At 54.5% G+C, this 21514-nt stretch overlaps 1 protein-coding gene across 22 annotated transcripts in view; it reads left to right on the top strand.

Moving 5' to 3' along the window:
• Positions 1 to 21514, top strand: part of ZNF532 (zinc finger protein 532) — a 116930-nt gene that overhangs the window by 88621 nt on the left and 6795 nt on the right. Inside the window, exon 8 of one of the 22 annotated variants that reach the window (XM_051851179.2) lies at positions 6720 to 7156. The exons of the other annotated variants lie outside the window; for them this stretch is intronic. Within the exon in view, the coding sequence (XP_051707139.2) occupies positions 6720 to 6860 (141 nt within the window). The 3' untranslated portion in view covers positions 6861 to 7156. Of the gene's footprint in view, positions 1 to 6719; positions 7157 to 21514 lie in introns of those variants that run through there. 22 annotated transcript variants of the gene reach the window in all.

Genomic DNA, 21514 nt, shown 5'->3' with positions numbered 1-21514 from the left:
TTGCCCCTCTTCCAGGCCAGCTCTCTGCTGTGGCCAGGGAGTGCAGTGGAGGATGGCCCAAGTACTTGGGCCCTGCACCCCATGGGAGACTAGGATAAGTACCTGGCTCCTGCCATCAGATCAGCGCGGTGCGCCGGCTGCAGCACGCTGGCCGCGGCGGCCATTGGAGGGTGAACCAACAGCAAAAGGAAGACCTTTCTCTCTCTCTCTCTCTCTCTCTCACTGTCCACTCTGCCTGTAAAAAAAAAAAAAAAAATCAAAAACCAAAGTTGTCTGCCCTTGTGGCCATCCTGGAAGTCGTAGCTGAGCGCGATAGCTGTCTTTGTCTTTGGCTGCCTGGTAGCCGTCAAGGAGCTGCTCCTGCATTTGTCCATAGAGCAGGCAGTGAGGTCAGGCTCTTCACGGAGCAGATGTGCCCGGGCCCGCATAGGTAGCTTGGGAGGAGCCCAGGGTTTGCAGCCCGACAGACAGGGCTTTGGACTCTGGCATCAGCAGCCGTCAGCAGTGTGGCCCGCGTCATTTTCCAGAGGCCTAGCGTGGAAGTACTAACACTCAGCGCATGCGGTTCTTTTGAAGATCAAATCCAATGAGGTCATGTTTCCAGCACAGCACACAGGAGAGGCTTTCTCTCTGCACACGACGGGTTTGGAAGGTAAACTTACTTTGAAAGAAGCTCACCGAGATAAAGCTTGTGATATAGATGTATAATTCTTTATAACATACAAATATATTTTCTCAGATTTTCATTTTGAACTAATTTTAGACTTCCAGAAATGGTTGCAAAAAATAGCCCAGAGCTCTGTCTGCCCTCCCCCCAGCTTTCTGAACTCAGGTGTCTTGCATGAGCAGAGTGCAGAGCGAGGGGGACCTGGGACTTGGCCACTGGCACGGGGCTCCTTCAGCAGGCCTGCCGGCCTTCCTCTGCTCTCTGCAGCTGTCCCAGGCTGTGGCTCTGCCCGCCTGCGTCCAGCCCCGGAGCCCACGTTGCGCTCAGCTCTCAGTACCGCAGCTCATCCAGCGTGTGGCATGTGCCCAGTGTCTGTCTTTCACGGTGAGGCTGGCACCTGGGAAGGTGACTGGTTGGTTGCAGGCTGCCCTGCGACTTGGATCTGTCTGTGGTTTCCCCCGGCTTGTTTGGACTGCTTGTCACCGATGGGACTCCCTCCTGGGCTCTTACTGTGAGTGCCTGATTACGATGGTGTCTCCAGGTTCCCCCACTGTGAACCCTGCGTTCCCCTTGTGGTAAGAACCTGGTGGGGTACTTGGAGGCTACGCGGTACCGTTTCTCGTCTCTCCCAGCTGCTGACTGGCACCTGCAACCTTCACGCTTGCCTGCAGCAGTCACTACTGCTCTGTCTGCCAGTGGGACTTCCCGCTTCCGTCCCTTCCGCATCTACTGATTGGGGTTGGATTGTGAGGGTGCCAGCTTTCACGTTCAGGGTGATGTGGACTCATGGGTATTTATTGTGTGTGATGCGTTAGATCGCATTGCTGTCAGTGACTGTTTCTGCTCCAGTTGTTCTGGATATGACCATTGGGGGCTCCTTGCATTGTCCCCCCAGTACTCGTAGCAAGCCTCTTTCCATGGACTTCGTGCTGGGTCATACAGAGCTTGTTCCTGGGTCACTGCGATCTCTGCTGGCAGGGACCCCTGGCCTCTTCCTGAGCGTGAGAGCACACGTGCCATGTAGGAGACTCGGGAGACAGATGCTGCTCGTCACTCTGCGTGGGGGGCAGTGTGGGGTCGTCACTCTGCGTGGGGGGCAGTGTGGGGTCGTCACTCTGCTTGGAGAAGCAGTGTGGGGTCGTCACTCTGCGTGGGGAAGCAGTGTGGGGTCGTCACTCTGAGTGGGGGGCAGTGTGGGGTCGTCACTCTGCGTGGGGGGCAGTGTAGGGTTGTCACTCTGCGTGGGGGGCAGTGTGGGGTCGTCACTCTGCTTGGAGAAGCAGTGTGGGGTCGTCACTCTGCGTGGGGAGGCAGTGTGGGGACGTCACTCTGTGTGGGGGGCAGTGTGGGGTTGTCACTCTGCGTTGTGGAGGCAGTGTGGGGTCGTCACTCTGCATGGGGGGCACTGTGGGGTCGTCACTCTGTGTTGTGGGGGCAGTATGGGGGAGTTCCAGCTGCAGAGTGGCTGCCCGGGGTCCACAGGTGAGTTCATGGTGTTTGACAGGTAATGGTTTTCTTTTTTATTTATTTTTTTGACAGGCAGAGTGGACAGTGAGAGAGAGAGACAGAGAGAAAGGTCTTCCTTTTGCCGTTGGTTCACCCTCCAATGGCCGCCGCGGCCGGCGCACCACACTGATCCGATGGCAGGAGCCAGGTGCTTCTCCTGGTCTCCCATGGGGTGCAGGGCCCAAGTACTTGGGCCATCCTCCACTGCACTCCCTGGCCACAGCAGAGAGCTGGCCCGGAAGAGGGGCAACCGGGACAGAATCTGGTGCCCCAACCGGGACTAGAACCCTGTGTGCCGGCGCCGCAAGGCAGAGGATTAGCCTAGTGAGCCGCGGCGCCGGCCCAGGTAATGGTTTTCATCAGACGCTTCCAGTTAAGACTGAAGAGAGCCGAAGCTTGTGAAGCACATCCAGCCGTGGGGAGGAATAGTGAGAGATGTTTTATAGGAGGTGAAGGGAAGGGGCGGGCGCGGGTCGTTGTCTGCGGGAAAACTGTGCCGCGTGTACAGTGGACCGAGAGGAGGTGGAGTGACCGCGTGCCCCTTTCTCCCGTTTGGCTTCTGCAGGGAAGGTGCAGGGGCCTCGCGGGTGTAAGTCCCCTCCCGCCTGGCCGTGGGGCAGAGGGGCATGCGGGGGTCCGTGTGCTGTGGGGATGCAGCCGAGTGTCCTGCTCGTCCAGGACGAGTGTGGTGGATTCCGAAGAGTGCAGATAAAGTCTGTCCGACTCCGCCGGGTTCTGCCAGAGCGCTGCGGGAAAACCTGAGGCCTCGGAACGTGTGATCTCCCGGAAGTGAGTTTTCCCTGTCTTCACAGAGGCACTGGGTGACAGAGTGACGCCCAAAGCAGAGGAACTGGCTCGCTCTCGATGCTCTTGTGTGGGGGACAGTGCCAGAGGGCTGGGTGGCGCGGCGACTCTCCCTGGCCCGTGGCTCCGGGCTTTGCAGAGAAGATGTCCATGGCGTCAGAAGTGGCCCCATGCGCCTTTCAGGGCCTTGGCTGTAGGGAATGGGCCTGGGAGGGGTCTTGCAAGGTAAACCTCACACGTAAATGGGGAGCTTTTCTCTTCGAGTGAACCAGGGCGGGCGTTTGACCTCGAGTTTCCGCTGCCTCTTGGGATGGTCTTCATCCTATTTCAGAGTGCCTGCATTGGAGACCTGGCCCCACTTGCTGCTGGAGACACTGTGGGAGGCAGTGCTGGTGGTTCAGGTCCATTGGTCCCTGCCACCATGGGAGACCAGATTGATTTCCAGCTCAAGCCATCGCGGGCATTCGGGGAGTGACCAATAGATGGAAGCTCTCTGTCTCTCTACCTCTTAAGTAAATTTTAAAAATAAGTAAATAAAGTATCAAGTACTTGGAAAGCATGGCCAAGTTAGGTGAAAACACATGTTGTCTGTACTTGGCTGCCTCCCTGTATTCCTTGCACCTGCCGAGTGAGCACTGGGGTCAAGGAAGCGCACGCTCCTCCCTGGGACTCAGCTCTATAATCCTTAAAACCTGCGCTTGCGCCCGCGTCCCCATTCAGCAGGCTGGGATGGAACCAAACCCCACAACTGGCATGCCAGGCCCAGCGGTGCTCGTGTGGCGGTCACGTGCCCCAGCACCCATCGATTCGTTCAGCACACAGGCAGTTTGCTGTGGGTGTGAGCATTTCTCCCAGATGCTTGCGCTTCCAAGGCTGTTGTACTCAGCCCCACTGTCAACACAGGTGTCACTCAGCGGGCAAAATAATTTGGGAGTGCCATTCCTGGCCTCCCCACCGCCCTGTGCTGGACGTGATTGCCCAGAGCTAGCCCCAGGGAGCTGAGCGGGGTCCCTGTGTGACTCCAGGGGAACAGGATGACCAGTGATGTTTACCACCCCTGGTCGTGAGCTCGGTGCCCACTGCCCCTGCTGAAGATGGGTGCTGAGACGCCAGCACAGGCGGAGGGGAGCCACGCTGGGGAGACCTGAGAGGGAAGAGGTTCGGGGAGCTCCGATGGCTGTCTTCAGGGACTGCATCCTCCCGGGAGGTGTGGCACAGGAAGACGACCGCCCAGCTGGGGTGGCAGTGACTTCCGCCTGCCTGTCGCTCCACTTCTGGCAGCTGCCAGGTGCCCACTTGTAAAGGGGGGGGATCGAAAGGATTCCAGGTCCAAGGTGCCCTTGCAGACTGTGACCCTGGGACGAGTGAGGCCACCTGCAGTGACACAAGTAGCCCACTACTGCTATGGGGACGGGGATGTTTGGAGCCAGTCAGTCTGGAAGTTTCTACCAGGGGCATTCTCTTTTCGCAAGTGATATGAGTTATAGATAGAAGCAGAACTTCCAGGTTAGGAGCAGAGCAGGGAGGTAACACAGCAGCTGCGGTTACAGTCTCTGGGAGAGCGAGAACTCCCGGCGCACTTGCTGCCAGTTAGTGGGCCCACCTTTATAAAGGTCCAGGTGATTGCATGCATGGCCGTCAGGCTGCCGTGGCCCTGACTCGTGTGGCTTCCTTAGCACCCACACTCCTGGCGTGTTGTCGGGGAGCACTGGTTTATGAGGCGCCCTCCTGGTGACGAGCTCTGTGGATCTCAGGAATTCCAGCGCTGGTAAGTAGAGGAGCAGCTGGATCCAAAACCGCTCTCTGAGAATTTAATACCTGGTTGGTTGTTCTTAGAGTCTTCATGTTCCTCTTCACAGAGGTCTGGAAGCTTTTTCCATTCTGGGTGTGAGTGCTTGGAATACAGTCCCCCCCTTATTTAAAAAGATTTATTTACTTACCTGAAAGTTAGACTTATAGCTGTGAGAATAAAACCTGCACACCATCATCACAATGGATTGAACATGCTGGCACGTCTTGGTGGGTGATTTAAAAAAAAAATTTATTTGAAAGGCAGAGTTAGAGAGAGGAAGGGAGAGAGAGGGAGAGGAAGGGGGGGAGGGAGAGAGAGGGAGAGGAAGGGAAAGAGAGAGAAGAAGGGCGAGAGAGAGAGAGTCTTTATCTGCTGGTTCATTCCCCAGGTGGCCACAACAGCCAGGGTTGGGACCATGCCAAAGCCAGGAGCTTCTTCAGCTCTCCCATGTGGGTAGCAGGGGCCCAAGCGCTTGGGCCATCTGCTGCTGTTTTCCTACGTGTGTTAGCGGGGAGCTCGATCAGAAGTGGTGCAGCCAGGACATGAACCGGCACCCATATAGGATTCCGGCATTGCAGGCGGCAGCTTTACCCACTAAAGCACGACGCCGGCCCTGGAATACTCCTGGGCTTGTTCTGTCCTTTCTGTTCTGAAGAATGTTTTAACTTATGCAGAGACGTAGGTGGACGGAAGAAAGCCATCAGGGTGCTGGCAGTCAGTGAGGACACGGGTGCCAGCTGGAAACGGCCCTGCTTAGAGTCTGCTTTATCGTGGGGCTTCGAGTGCCTCCGCCTTGCACCGTACTTGTCAGTGTGTGTGGTTCAGAGTCCACGCACAGCCTTTCTGTTCTGTTCATCTTCCCTGAACTTGTTGAAAACCCCTAGATCTGTTTTTTTCAAAGATTTATTTTCAGAGAGAGAGGAAGAGAGAAGATATCTTCCATCTACTTATTCGCTTCCCAGATGGCAAAGCCAGGAGCTTCATCCTAGTCTCCACGTGGGTGCAGGGCTCCAGGCACATGAACTACGTTCTTCTGCCTTCCCAGGCACATTAGCAGGGAGCTGGATCAGAAGTGGAGCAGCTGAGACGCAAACGGACATTCGTATGGGATGCCAGTGTTGCAGGCAGTGGCTTAACTTGCACCATAATGCCAGCTCCCTATTTCAAAATTTTACCAAAATATCTTTTATTTCATTTTCCCACAAAGCTTTTGATGTCCCTTCATACACGTACACATTTTAAAAGCATCCACCCAGCCTGGCTCCTAGCCCTGCTAATAAACATAGAGTAGGGCATAATTCCTCCCTCAACCTTCAGGACATTTCTGTAGAGGAATTTTTGGAACGTTTCATCTGGAGGCAGGCAGGCAGTGGACAGAGCAGTTGCGTCCCCACATGTCCCACATTGGCGTGCCTGGCTCAACTCCTTTGCTGCAGATCCCGCTTCCTGCGAACGTACGCCCTGGGAGGGGACAGGAGCTTGGGTCCCTGTCACCCGCATGGAAGACCCTGCTCGAGCTCCAGGCTTCTGGCTTTGGCCTGACCCCACTGGCTGTTGGGGGCACTTGGGGAGTGAACCAGAGAAGATTTCCCTTTGTCTCTGCCTTTCAAATGAAAGGAAAACAAATGAGTAGACATGAAACACGCTTGCATTTCATTTCTACCTACCTGTGTTACTGTGGAAACGACCCTTAGTTAGGAATGTGAGGACACTGGTGGGCGAACTCGATTCCCAGTTGGTTTCATTGTCATTCTCTTACTGTTGTTTGTAGCTCATCCTGGTGTCATTAGACACAAATGACCTGAATAACCAAAAGGCCTTTAAATGTACTGAGAAAGATTTTTTGCTGGTAAAACTCTTTAGAGTGACACTGATTTTTCTGGCAAAGTTGTGTTGCTGAAGCTGAGTAGTAGGGTAAAATCGTCTGTTTGTCCCACGTGTTTGGTTTAGATCTCGTGGTTGCTGAAGGTTTTGGAGGCAGTGTATGGACGTCAGTGGCGTCGTCTGTCCCGGTCGGTCGCTAGAGAACGTGGCTGCATCACATTGCAACCTTGTAAACCCAGGGCACAGAAATCGTCGTTTGCATATTAACGCTTTGTGCTGAGATGTCTCTCACTGCTGGCTCTCGGAACTTAATTAAGTTTGGCCACTGAGATTGATATTTTATTAGTACCTTTTAATTCTGTATTTTAAATATGTTGATAGTATATTTCATATAGCACACATTTTAAATCTTAGGTGTCATAATTCTATTAAGTATAATTTTATTGTAATTTATTTTATTACTGTGTTTTAATGGGTATTTTACTAGTATAGTTGACTGTGTATTGTGCTATAGAAGTCCTCTGTGTGATATAATGAAAAACTCTTTAAAATGTAAGGACATAAATGCCTTGTAAGACTGGTGTCTGAATATCTAGCTCAGAGACACATCTGGTAGCTTGTGGCTCTGTCGGAAGGTGGAGTGGTGACAATGACGCGCAGGCGTTGATAGGGGCCGGCTGTGTGGCCTGCCCTGTCGATTATCTCATTAGTGCCTAGAAGCCGGCCCCCGGGGGACACTGCTACCATTTTCCAGATGAGCCTAGGGGAGGCTCAGTGATGGAGCTGGGGCTCTGCAGCCTGTCTGCCGCCGCCAGTGGTTCCAGGTGCCGTGCCGAGCAGTCACTGCGTGCACAGCCCAAGAACTCTGGTGTCCAGAAACGCTTGGTTCTAGTCTCCTTGAAGCTGTCCATGTAGCCATGGGACGGTTAGCAAAAGTATGGCTTTCCCTCCAGTGTGATTTCTGCTTTTGATACAGCGACACCAGTGGCTGGTGCTGTGGGAGGGATGAGCGTCCTGGGTGGCTTCCCCGGAGTCGCTGCGCTGGGGTCAGTGGTGCTGTGGTGCGGTGACTGATGGGCAGAGTCTCGACGTCTCACCCAGAGTGCCTTGCATTTCCTGGCGTCTGCCCGGGGAGTGTCTGGGAGCTGAAGGGACTGTGGCCAGGCCCTGGTCTCGGGAAGAGCTTTTTGGGTAGTTCCTGGGAGACTCTTCCGTAGGAGGAATTTCAGAAATCTGAAGAAGTACGCAGGAGAGCCAAAGGCCTTAGGAGAGACCCATCAGACCTGGGTCCCGTGTTGTGTCCCACTGCCCTCCCCGGGCAGGAGTGAAGCCTGTTGTGAGACCCCACTCGGTCACGGTGATGCCAGCACACTGGATGCCACCTGCTCTCTCGTCCTCAGAAGCCCTGCTGGGAAGGAAGGAGCTGCTCCGATTACCACAACACCCTGGGCGGGGCCGGGCCAAAGCCAGGAGCCTGGAACTACATCTGGGTCTCTCACAACAGTGCCAGGACCCAAGCACTTCGGCCATCTTCCTCTGCCTTCCCAGGAGCGTTAGCAGAGCAGCCGGGACTGGAACTGGCACTCCCATAGGGGCTGCCCGCGTTGTAAGTGGCAGCTTAACCAGCGGTGCCCCAGCAGTCCCCCCCGCCCCCGCCCCGATTTTGGGTTGCCCTTTGGTTTTACCTTGCTTCCTGGCAGAGGCCAGATTTGGCTAGAATTTACCAGCTAAACAGGGAATGGCTCAGTCCAGGCTCATTCAACAGGAAATCAGAAAGTGACTTAAAGCGCCGGAGCCCCAGACGGTGAGCTGGATCTTGGCGCGTGAAGTACAGCACATCTGGCTCTCGTCTCAAGTCTGTACCCTAGAAGGCGTGCGAGCTCGGTGCTCCCAAACACCGCGGGACGGCTCGTGGTGCTCGCCCGCAGCCTCTGGGGAGGAAGCATCCCGCCCCTGGCGTTTCCTGTTTACCTCTGGGGGCCCAGGGAAGGAGTGTCTTTGAGGCTGGGCGGTGCTGCTGCCCAGACAGGACACATGAGTGTTTTGGGCCCTGCGTGGTCTGCCTTGGTGGATGGACCAGGCCGTGCAGGCCTGAGAAGGTTTCTTACTCATGTCACCGATGGCGTGGGACCAGGCCCTCTCGCTGTTGGAGGGGCAGCTTTCCTCTGGCTCTGCTGCCGCTGCCCGGGGCTCCCTGTCTTCCTGGCTGTGCCTTCATGCACAGAGGAGCTTAGGTGGCAAAGCCTCAGCTTCCTACCCTGTTACCTGGCCCACACCCTCACCCTCACCCACACCCACACCCACACCCTCACCCTCACCCACACCCACACCCATGCCTCCCCGAAACACTTCTTTTGTCGTCTCGTGAACCTCAAGTCCCTCCATGTCCCTGGGATCCCGGCAGGTGGAGTGTAGGTGTAGCTCCTGCGGGGGTGGGGACAGTCGGAGGGGAGTCAGACCCCCATGCCTGGAGAGCCCGCGGTGGCTCCCTGAGTCAGTGCTGGCCGTGCTGGCTGGGCTCTGCAGGGCGGGCCAGCCTCGTGGTTCTGCTGCACCGCGTGACGAGCCTGTCACATGCTTGGCCAAGGGCACAGCCGTCATCTGTGATTTCTTGGGGGTGTGTTCCTGAGTCCCGCTGGCAGCGCGATTGTGCCTGGAAACCTGAAACAACCCTGAGGATAATTTTCTCTGCCGACGCCAAAGGGGAAGAGGCGGTTCGAAGCCGCAGCTGACTCCGTGGGGAACGGTGAAGTGGCCTCAGGACGCAGGCGCCGCAGAGCGGGGCTTTCTGCACGCTCATAGCCCTTGCCCACAATCAAGACTGTGGGCCCCTCAGCACCTGGCCCAGGTTCCGGGGGCCACAGGCTCCTGCAGTCTGGCGGTAGAGGCAGGGGCAAGTCACGTCCCAGTGGTTAGTCTCCACGGGGGACTGGAACGGCCGTATGTGCCGGGCACGCTCGTTGGAGGCCAGGGCAGAAGCAGGGAGCCCACCGAGTCGGCTTTTCCTTGTGTCCCTAGTCCACCCAGCATGTTCTGTGACCTCTGTGCACTGGGCTTCCCTGTGCCTCACCCCCACCCCCTTGTCCTCACTCTGCAGTGGTGGCTGCCTGTGCCCAGCTGGGAGGTGCTGGCACTAAGGAGAAAATGGCTTGTCAGCAGGTGTTGTGTTTGCATTGGTGACATTAATTGTGCTCCTGTGTTTTCTTTAGAGAGGCAGGGAGACCGAGCTCCTCTGCTGGTTCACCCTCTGCGTGCCTACAGGGGCCAGGCCCACAGCTAGGTCTCCCGCGTGGGTGGCAGGAGCCTTATGACTGGAGCCATCACCGCTGCCTCTAGGGTCTGCGTTAGCAGAAAGCCCAAGTTGGGAGCTGGAGCCAAGAAATGACTGGTGCTTGGGAGTGGGATGCGGGCATCATAACCTGGGCTGCAGACCCACTCCCCTTGTTTGTTTGTTAACAGCTTTCTTCTAGATCATTGATTAAAAACAGCGATTATCTTCGAAAGGAATAGTCAGTTCCTTTCTCTTTTGATTTGTGAAAATAAATAATAGATTCTGCTCAAGTCTTCAGTGTATTTTATTTTTAAGAAACCATGAATGTATTGATCTGAAAGGCAGTGAGAGAGAGAATCTTCCATTTGCTGGTTCACTCCCCAGATGGTCTGGTCCAGGAGCCAGGAACTCCATCCAGGTCTCCCACATTTGTGCAGGGACCCATGCACTTGGGCCATCCTTTGCTGCCTTCCTGGGAGCATTAGCAAGGAGCTAAATCAGAAGTCGAGCAGCAGGGACTGGAACCAGTGCTCTGAGAAGGGATGCCAGGTAGGCGGTGACTTAACCTGCTACACTCAGTGCTGGCCCCCAGGCTGTGTATTTTTTTATTCTGTAATAATTACCTTTTTTTTTTTTTTTTGATTTATTTATTTGAAAGAGTTACAGAGAGAGACGAGAGAGAGCATGAGATCTTCCATTCACTGGTTCACTCACCAAATGGCTGCAATGGCCAGAACTGGCCGATCCGAAGCCAGCAGCTTCCTCCCGGTCTGCCACACAGGTGCAGGGTCCCAAGCGTTGGGCCATCCTTGGCTGCTTTCTGAGGCCGTGGCAGGGAGCTGAATCAGAAGTGGAGTAGCTGGGGCTCGAACCTGCACCCATGTGGGATGCCAGTGCTTCAGACGGCGGCTTTACCCGCTACACCAAAGCGTCGGCCCCGATGGTAAACTTTTTATAAAATACTAGCAATTGTTGGAAAAAATCGTTCATGATGCATTTCTCTTAAGATTGCTTCTTAATTAGAAAGGGCACAAAAGTGCATTGAAGGTCACACCTGAAGGAACGCATTCGGTCGGGTCCTCCCCACGCTCGCCTGGACTCTGGGAACAGGATCAGGAAAGGCCGCGTGCCAGCCGGCTGTCGGCAGATGCAGCAGCCAGGGACAAACCCCCGTGAGGTCAAGCTGAGCCTGGGCCAGAGGTGAGAGCAGCAAAGGGGGCTTCATCTTCAAGTGCCTGGGGAGAGGGTGTGTAGGGCTGCACACACCCCAGCCCTCCTCGGTTCTTTTTCTTGGATGTCAGCTGTGAGAGGAGTGATCCGTCAGGATTTAGCCTGTGGAGGACTTGCAGTGAGGGTTAGTGAATGAGGGGTCAGCAGCGGGTACACACTGACAGAGCTGAGACACGGGGTAGCAGGAACCCCGAAGCACCAATGCACGGCACTGCTGCCCAACGGGGGTACACACGGGGCGGGGCAGCTGCATTAGAAATCGGCCTTCCTCACGGCCCCGGGGTCGGCCATTACGCTCTTCTGCCCGGTCTGCTCTGGATCTGACCTTTCTTCTTGGTGCCCTGATTACCATTCTGCCCTGTTGCGTGTTCAGTTGTAGTATTGGCAGCAGACCAAATGGTCTTAGAACCAAGAAGTTCAGAGACAGGGTTTGGTCTTTTTTTTTTCCTCTTAAACTTTTTTAAAGAATATTTATTTTTATGTTTTTGAAAGGTAGAGTTAAAGGGAGAGACAGGGAGATCTTCTGTCTTTGGGTTCACTCCCCAAATGTCTGCAATGGCCAAGACAGGGCCAGGCTGAAGCCAGGAGCTTCTTCTGGGTCTCCCCCATGGCTAGTTGTGGCCCAAGCACTTGGGCCATCTTCCACTGCTTTCTCAGGCCATTAACAGCCGGATTGGAAGAGGAGCAGCCAGGACACAAACTGGTGCCTTTATAGGATACCAGCACCGCAGGTGGAGGCTTGACCCACTATGCCACGGTGCCTGCCCCAGGCTGAGCCTCACTTGAAATACCCAGGCGGAGCTGAGCAGCTGGCGGTGGGAACTTTAAGTCCCACAAAGCCTGACGTATTTATCGTCTGGCCCTTTACAGAAAGCGTCCGCCAGTCACTTGTCTAAATTTATACTCTGTGCTTAACTTTCCCCGGTCTGACTCAGTTCTGAGTGGTAGGTGCCTGGAAGTGTGATCACTTTCAGCACTCAGAAGTTTGGCTACTTGAGCCTTTCACGTGTAGGACCTGTGCTATTCCCATCAGAGACCTCCTGGGGGTGTAGTCTTGGATAGAGTGACATGAGCTGGGCAGTCTCGCCAGTGAGCTCGCTGTGGACTTCTATGTAAGAACTTGAGATTGATGAGCCACCAGGGGGAGGCTGCTTGTCTTGTGGCGTGGGTGGCTTGGGTCAGCAGGGTTAGGTGCTGTAATGTACCATAGACGACGGGAGGTGCTGCTCACACGGCAGGAGTGCTGGGCACACACGCGGAGTCTGTCGAGATCTGACGTGAATAAATGGAGAAACTGGAGTACCTGTGAAGCGCGGGGTTTATTATCCCCTTGAAAACCCTGAAGAGAATTCAGCTTTTATTCATTTATTAAATTTGCTAATAGTGTTTTGGTGCATCTTTAAAAACTCTTTCATTGAAGTGTAATATATACACAGTACATTTCCATTCTGTAGAAAAGCTGTGTTACTGGGCACACATTAGACTGTAGACGTTTTAAAAGACCGTTCAGCTTTCTCACTTTGGTTGGTTTGGGTCCATGTACTTTATGGGTAAAATGTCCGAGTCTGCAGCCAGAACAGGCCGTTTCTTTATACTGCAGGGGAGTGCTCCATTTCTGTCTTCAGTTTGCACTTGTTAGATTCAGTAAGCACTTGGCGACTTGCACCATAGATCTTGTTGCACCATAGATCTTGTGGGACAGTACAAATGGAGTGTAGCCCGTAGCGTGAGTCCAACAGACACTCGCAGCTGGGCTGACGCCAGTGTTGGAGTTGAGTGAGAGGAACCCCAAGGAGGGGTGCGATTCGGTGCTTGAGAGGGGTGAGCAGCAGGACAGTAGAACGCAGTGTGGCCTTCAAAGCCCTCACAGGCAGGTCGGCTCGCATGAGAGGCGCAGTGTGCTGCAGGGAGAGAACTGGAATGGTGGAAGGTTCCAGGAAGCGGAGAGTGCAGGGGCCTGCAGAGGGCGGGAGATGCCAGGGAAGGCTTCCCAGAGTGGCACAGGGAGCACACAGGAGAGGGACCTGCCCAGCACACAGCAGCGAGACGAGGAGAGCGCACACGGTGCCAGCCGTGCGTGGGGAGCATGTGCTGGACAGTCCGCAGAGGAGACTGGGCCCAGGGAGGTGGACGCATGGGCCTCACTCCTCGGAGCTACACAGCACCAGGTAGGCTGCCAGCAGAGCAGGGACCCAGCCGGCTGTGCGTTTCCGTGGGTTCGCTCTGGTGGCCATGCGAGAGACACACAGGCGGGGCCGCCCGGGAGCTGGGCGTGCATGGCTTACGGGGCCTTGGAGAGGGCAAAGCCTGCTTGACCCGGCCAGGGGAGGCGCGCGCCTGTGTTCAGCAGCCGTGAAGTTGGCCCCGAAGGGAAGGTGTGTGAACTCCTAGGGGAAGCAGGTGCAGGCAGGCAAGACAGGCTGTGGACAGTCTCGAAGTCTGAGCTCTGGGTGACGCTAAGGACAGACTGGCTGGCTCTTCCCTTGCGAGGGTGCCTGTGTCCCTGCATCGGGGCCCCCTTGTCGAGCGCTCAGGGACCTCACACCCACACCTGTCCTCTCTCCTGCATCTTCAGTTTGCCCCAGCTCTCAGCTGGGACAGCATGCCATGGACCTCTGAAGCCAGCATCCCATCTGCACTCCCCTCCGGCTGCCTGTTCTGCCTCTTAGACCACATTCCCCAACACTGCCCACTTCCCCTCCCCTGGCTGCTTTGGGCTTCCCATTCTATCAACGGCATCTTGTCAAGGTCTGCACTGACTTCTTCCTAGCCTAGCGTCTTGGCTTCTTTGTTTGTTTGTTTGTTTGAAAGACAGAGTTATGGAGAAACAGAATTTTCCATCTGCTAGTGTACTCCCCAAATGGCTGCAATGACTGTGGCTGGGCCAGGCCGAAGCTGGGAGCTGCCTGGTCTCCCACGTGGATGGCAGGGATCCAAGCACTTGGACCATCTTCCACTGCCTTCCTAGGCCATGAGCAGGGAGCTGGCACAGCGGGTTAATGCCCTGACCTGAAGCGCCGGCATCCCATATGGGTGCCGGTTCAAGACCCAGCTGCTCCACTTCCCATCCAGCTCTCTGCTATGGCCTGGGAAAGCAGTGGAAAATGGCCCAAGTCCTTGGGCCCCTGCACTCATGTGGGAGATCAAGAAGAAGCTCCTGGCACCTGTCTCCTGGCTTTGGATCGGCGCAGCTCTGGCCATTGCGGCCATCTGGGGAGTGAACCAGCAGATGGAAGACCTCTCTCTGTCTCTACCTCTCTCTCTAACTCTGTCTTCCAAGTAAAATAAATAAATCTTTAAAAAGAGTGGAGCAGCCAAGAGTTTAACCAGCGCCCATGTGGGATGCCAGCTTTACCCGCTACGCCGCAGCGCCGGCCCCAGGATCCTGGCTTTCTTAGTTGTTGTGCTTGACCTGTCCTAAGCCGTTGTCTGGTGGGTCCTTCCCGAGATGCTTTCTCTGCCCAGCCCCCAGGATGCTATGTTCTGTCTCTGTTGGTTTGCGTCTAGCACACTGCTAGCCCAGCTCAGCCCTTCTCGTCATTCCAGCCTGTTTGCGTTGATGTGTCTCTTCCCTCTTGGAAAATTCCCAGCCAGTTCGTGCTTTAAATGCCGTCTGTGTTCTAACAGCTCCCAGATTCGTGTCTCTGACCTGGACCCAATTCCTTGACGGCTTTTCTAGCCTCTATCCAGCTCTCCAGTGGGCCTCTCAAAGCTTACATACCCAGTGTAACCCTTGATTCCTCTGCACCCCCCAACCTGCCTCCCCCGAGTGCTTCCCAGGCAATCCTTGGCAACTCTGTTCTGTCTGGTGCCCAGGCCAGAGAAGTTGGAGTGACCTTTGGCCCCTCTGTCTGTCTCCTTACGCACCCACCCGAGCACATCGCACACCCTGTCGGCTGTCTGCCTTGAAGAGCTGTGCCTTGTCCCCTGCACTGTCCACGGCATCCCCTCTGGGTTCATGGCCTGGACCATAGCCAGCCGGAATGGTGTGCCCATCGATCCTGTTCACACCACATAGCCCCCCCCACCCCCCCACGGTCTGTCCTGACAGCGCCGGCCCCCGCCCTCACTCCATGGAAAACTGCGCAGAGGATGTGGTTGGGCAGTTTGCTGCAGAAACACAGACAGCCAAGGGATATGCGTGTGGGCGCTCAGCATCGAGAGGCCGTGGGGAAACCGTGGGAAATGCATCCTCCCTGCCGCGTGGCAGAGGCGAGCACTGATCTGGTGCTGAAGCCGTGTGGTGGACGAGCGCTGCCCTTTGGCAGTGGGGGTCACGTAAATCCTGAGGGCACTGGGGCCAGCAGCGCCAGGCAGCCTGAACACCTCGCACTCCTCCACAGGAAGGATTATGGAATTTATACACAGGCACTGGCCCGCTCCAGACATTTCTATAATTAGAATTTGAAACAACCTGAATTGTTAATAGAAGAGAAATTGTGGTCCACTTACGCAGAATGTGCTGTACTCATTTAGAGGAACGTAGAAGCATGAAAATCCATGCAGGTATCTGAAGTATTTTACGATGTATTTATTTGAAAAGGAGGAGGGAGAAAGGGATAGAGCGCTTCCATCCGCTGGTTCACTCTCCACATGGCCACAACAGCCAGGGCTGGGCCAGGCTGACGCTGGGAGCCCGCAACTCCACGTTGGCTGGCAGGGGCACCCAGCACTTAGGCCATCTTCTGCTGCTTTCCTAGGTGCATTAGCAGGGAGCTGGGCTGGAAGGGAGTGCCCACATGGGATGCTGGCATCATATGCATCAATGCCAGCTCCACCAGCTCTCAGTTCGAATAGGAGTTTGTTGCTTTGATAATGAAAGCCCGCACTGTGGATGTGCCGGGTGTGGCTGCACCTTGGCAAGGGAAGCCCGGGGCAGGAATTCCTTCCATTCCCCGGGCCCTTCCTCCCACGCCCACCACCGACCTCAGTGAGCCCTGCACCTGTCTGCCGGCCACGCCTCAGCTCCGGCACCGGGAAGAGCGCTCTTCCTGCCGGCTGCGTCCCTCCCACCTCCCTCCGGTCTCGGCCGGCTCCTGCTGCTGTCTGGGCTGAGTTGTGAGATGTGCACGGTGCCTGCTCTCAGGGCAGCACTGGGTCCCGCCCTTGCTCTGCACGCCTGTGGCTCCTTCCCTGGCAGCTGACCATGTATTCAGTTAATCTTTCCTTCGCTCCCAGAGCGAGCGCTAACGGAGTGCCCCAGGTGTGCTGCGGGTGTGCCACGTGCCAGGGACACAGACGGGTACACGCTCTGCTCCTCTGCTCTGGGAGCCAGTGGAGGAGTGGAGGCCCAGGGCAAGCATTGAAGCAGCCAGGGTTTGTCTTGGAGGAAGAGGTATACTCTGTGAAGAGGCGTTTTATCTGTTGATTTTTTTTTTTTAAAGATTTAGTTATTTGAAAGAATTTGAGAGAAGGGACATTTGCTGGTTCACTCCCAAAATGGCCACAGCAGCTGGGCCGGGTCAGACTGAAGCCAGGAGCTTCATCTGGGTCTCCTACATGGGTGTAGGGGCCCAAGGACTTGGGGCATCCTCCACTGCTTTCCCAGGCACATTAGCCGGGAGCTGGATTGGAAGTGGAGCAGCCGGGACTCAAACCGGGTTCCAAACAGGAGGCACTGCAGAGGGGGGCTAACACTGCACCCCAGTGCTGGCCCATTGACTACTTTTTGAACCTTAAAATATCAAAAGTCTTGAGAAATGCAAATGAGAAACAAAAAAGAGGGGAATGCCTCTTGCCCAGCAGTGCAGACCCCACCCCCACCCCATCCCCCAGGATCCCCACAGCCGGTACCGGGTTACACACAGCTCAACTGCCTGCACGTGCGTACCTCAGAGGCTCGCGGTGCTGGGGCAAGCAGCTGAGCCCCTGCCAGCCACAGGGGAGCCCCATCTGTGCTTCTGGGTCCTGGCTTTGGCCTGGCCCAGCCCTAGCCCTTAGGGATATTTGGGGAGTGAACCAGCTGTTGGGAGATTCCTGCTTCTCTCTCTGCCTTTCAAATAAAATGAAAAAGCAAAAAAACCCTTACAATGTAGAGGAAGGAATATAGGGAAAAGTCTCTGATTACTACCCTTGCCATCCCTGTTACCTGAGTTTCTTAGGTTTCTTGAAGTTTCTTTATGCAAGTGTTGCAAGTTCTGCTGTTTGTTACCCATGGTCAGCTGGGGTCGGAGATTCCAGAAGCACAGTTGGTAACTTTCAGAGTGGGAATCCCCCCTTGTCCTGTGTAGCCGGCTGTGTAGGCTTCCCCTCCCCCAAGGCCCTGCACAGCTGCCTTGGTTTCAAGTTGGCTGTCACTTATCGCAGCGCTGGTGTTTGGATAACCCGTTCCGTAGTTGATGGCCCCAAGGTGCAAGTGTGATGATGCCCACAGTTCAGGTAGGCTGACAAGACCCGGACACGTGCGTCCTTTAAGTGACGAGGTCAAAGTCTGAGGTCATAGGAAAAAGCCTTGTGTCTGTAGGGTTCGTTACTATCCATAGTTGCAGGCCTCCACTGGTGGGCTTGGAGCGTCTCCCTGCGAACAAGGGGGACCCCCAGTGTGCCAAGTGTGCAGGTGCGTCTTCCTCTTCATCCTGAGGATCACTGAGGGCCCCCAGCTCTCACGATAGCCACGTGGCGTTCTGGTGCCGCGTGTTGGGGAATGATTGATGGCACTAGTTCTCCTCTGCCGCTCCGTGGAGCCTTTGCCAGCATACACAGCAGTGCAGCGGATAACTGAACACATCTGCTGTCCTTGTACCTTGAGCAGGAAGCTGGAATCGGGAGTGGAGGCTGGGTTTGAGCCCAGGCGTTCTGATGCAGGCTTGTTAACCCCTAGACCCAACACCTGCCCTGGATTTTAGTTCCAGAAACTTCTGCTCTGAGGCCTGGTTCCCACAATATCAGCTTCCGTAACATTGGAGCCAGAAGGAGGGAGGTAGCCTTAAAATCTTAAAAAAAAAAAAAAAGGCTGGTGCCGCGGCTCACTAGGCTAATCCTCCGCCTAGCAGCGCCGGCACACTGGGTTCTAGTCCCGGTCGGGGCGCCGGATTCTGTGCCGGTTGCCCCTCTTCCAGGCCAGCTCTCTGCTGTGGCCAGGGAGTGCAGTGGAGGATGGCCCAGGTGCTTGGGCCCTGCACCCCATGGGAGACCAGGAGAAGCACCTGGCTCCTGCCTTCGGATCAGCGCGGTGCGCTGGCCACAGTGCGCCGGCCGCGGCGGCCATTGGAGAGTGAACCAACGGCAAAGGAAGACCTTTCTCTCTGTCTCTCTCTCTCACTGTCCACTCTGCCTGTCAAAAAAAAAAAAAAAAACAACTACGGTCATTCACTTTTCAAGAATTATTTAGGGGAGGGGCTGGCTCTGTGGCATAGCAGGTAAAGCCACACCACCTATGCTATGGCCTGGGAAAGCAGCAGAGGATGGCTTAAGTGCTTGGGCCCCTGCACCCACGTGGGAGACCCAGAGGGAGCGCCTGGCTTTGGATCAGCTCAGCTCCAGCCATTGTAGCCATTTGGGGAGTGAACCAGCAGATGGAAGACCTCTCTCTTTCTGCCTGTCTCTGTGTAACTCTGCCTTTCAAATAAATGAATAAATTAAAAAAAAAAAAAAAAAAAAACTTAGGCGGCTGCCGCTGGGGCACTGCCTAAATTCCCGGCTGCCGCTCTTCCAATCCAGCTCTCAGCTTATGGCTTGGGAAAGCAGTGAAAGGTGGCCTAAGTGCTTAGGCCTTTGCACCTATGTGGGAGACCTGGAAGTTGTTCCTGGCTTCTGGCTTCAGATCAGCCCAGCTCTGGCAGCCATTTGGGGAGTAAATCAGCAAATGAAAGCCCTCTCTCTCTCCCTGTGACTTGGCCTCTCAAACAAATCTTTACAAAAATTATTTAAAAGACAGTGACAGATCTTCTGGTTCACTCCACAAGCGGCTGCAACAGCCAGAAGCTAAGAGCCAGGGACAACATCTGGGCCTCTGACATGGGTGGCAGGGGACCAAGTACTTGGACCATCATCTGCTTATTCGCAGGTGCATTAGCAGAGATCTGAAGTGGGGCTCCGATGCGGGGTGCTGGCAGCCCCTGAACCTCCTGCGTCACAGTGCCAGCCCTGACCCCTTACACTTTAACACTGTTTCCATTTTTGTCTTACTTAGGCCATTTTTCTATCATAGCAGCAGAAATCATAACGTTGAAGACAGAAGTTACCAATATAAATTAGTTTTTTTTTTTTTTTTTTTTTTTTTAAGATTTATTTATTTGAAAGTCAGAGTTACAGACAGGAGGAGAGAGAGGTCTTCCATCCCTGGTTCACTCCCCAACTGGCCGCAACACCTGGAGCTGCACTGATCCAATGCTAAGAGCTACTTCTGGGTCCCCCACGTGGGTGCAGGGGCCCAAGGGCCTGGGCCATCTTCCTCTGCTTTCCCAGGCCATTGCCGAAAGCTGGATCGGAAGTGGAGCAGCTGGATCTCGAACCAGCACCCATATGGGACGCCGGCACTGCAGGCAGCTGCTTTATCCACTGCGCCTCAGTCCTGGCCCTATAAGTGAGGTACTTAAAACAGGAGAAGCTCACTGTTAAGGCGATCTGAACACAGCAGTCGAGTCGGACATTGTGCTGAGCCCTCCGGCTGTCTGGTCACCAGGGACTCTGAAGCCCTGTTTTGGGATTGCAGGGTTCACTTCTGCGTTTTTTCATCAAGGTGTCCTTCCTAAACATGGTCAGGTCTTTTGAAAGTAATTATAGATTCAGCCAAGCTGCCCTCCAAAGCAACTAAGGATTTCCTCATTGGCATTTCTCTATTAAAGTCTTGATAGTAATAACTATAAATAGCAAGAAATAGAAAAGTAAACCTTTTTTTCACCTTAAGAAAAATCCAGTTTCCCGTTCTCTGGGGCCTGTCGCCGGCTCGTGCTCAGCTCCACGTCCCTTCCCCCGGGGAGATGCTTGGGTTCCAGCAGCCTGGGTGACCTCGTGTATGAGAATCCAATACCTAGTCCGTTTTGAATACTTCTGAACTACTGTTCCTTCCCGATTCTGTTCCTAAAGTTTTATTACAACATGAGTAGAGGCCGGTTGATTCTCTTGACTGTGCAAATGCTGATAGCAGGGCCTAGGGCTTCCTGGGGGTCTGTTTCGTGTGAACCAGACAGGTGAAGGCGCAACCATGGTGGCAGGCACAGTGCCTCTCAGGAGGCTCCAACTAGTTAGCAGCTTGGTTCTCCGCATCCCCTCCTGCCTCCTCCCTGAGATGATATGCTTAGGAAGTAAAAGCAGTGGTACAGGTTTTATTTTTAACTGGAAGAAAATTCCTTGCCAGGGTGCAAGATGCTTCTGCATCCTTCCTGGCCTGGTTCGCTGTATTTGAGAGGCAGTGATTTTCCCTCCTTTACAAAGTGAGCGTGGACGTGTGGCCTCACTGCCCGGCACGCTTACCCAGTGGTGTCTGTCCCGTCTTCCAGCAGCAGTGGCCCCACCTCCCAGGAGAGGAGGGCGTGGCCAATGCCCGCGGGTGCCCAGAGCCGGATTCTCAGCCCCCTAGGTAGGTTTGTTCACCTGTCGGAAGGACGGCGTACGGTTCAAGTGAACGACCAAAGTCCTCTTAATCGTTCCTCACCACTCAGCTCGCACTTGCATACATCTCTTCCAGGCAAACACTTCTACTACATATGACAGCTTATTCCTGTTTTGCCTTATTTTTAATGAGGGGCGAGCCAATTCTGATTCCATTCACACGCTGACAGTTCTCTGAAATTTAATTTCCTCATGATATGACATTGTTTAGTTGCTATGCATGTCATACCAAAAGATTTTCAAGTTAAGCCACTAATGTACTTCGTAGTGTCCACATTGAATTACCATAATTATGTCTTGGGCAAAGTGGAAAACATTTAAATGAGAAAAAAAAATCAAGCTTTCCTACCCATTAAACTTTAAAAAAAAAAAAATTTATTTGAAATGCAGAGGCAGAGGGGTAGGTGGGTGGGCAGGCTTCCATTTGGTGGTTCACTCCCTAAATGGCCGTGACAGCCGGGGCTGGGCCAGTCTGAAGCCAGGAGCTTCTTCCTGGTTTCCCACACCGGTGCAGGGGCCCAAGCACTTGTGCCATTTTCTTCTGCTTTCCCAGACCGTAGCAGAGAGGTGAATCTTAAGTGGAGCAGCCAGGACTTGAGCCAGTGCCCATATTGGGAGCCGGTACCACAGGCGCTGGCTTTACATGCCACACCACAGCACTGGCCTCCCACTAAACCTTCTAGAAAAGCTTTTATATGACGGTGCTTGAAAAGGTAATGGAAGACTTTTGTGCAAAATTTTTTCCTTCATTTGCTTTCATGTTATTTGAAAGGCAGAGAAATCTTGCATCTGCTGGTTCACTCTAAATTGCCCCAGCAGCCAGGACTGGATCAGGCTAAAGTAAGGAGCCCATAATGCAACCCAGATC

Source organism: Oryctolagus cuniculus, chromosome 10 (assembly GCF_964237555.1).
Source record: "Oryctolagus cuniculus chromosome 10, mOryCun1.1, whole genome shotgun sequence".
Classification (NCBI taxonomy): Eukaryota; Metazoa; Chordata; class Mammalia; order Lagomorpha; family Leporidae; genus Oryctolagus; species Oryctolagus cuniculus.
Note: the sequence above shows the minus strand (reverse complement) of the source record. Positions and strands in the feature narration are given on the sequence as shown.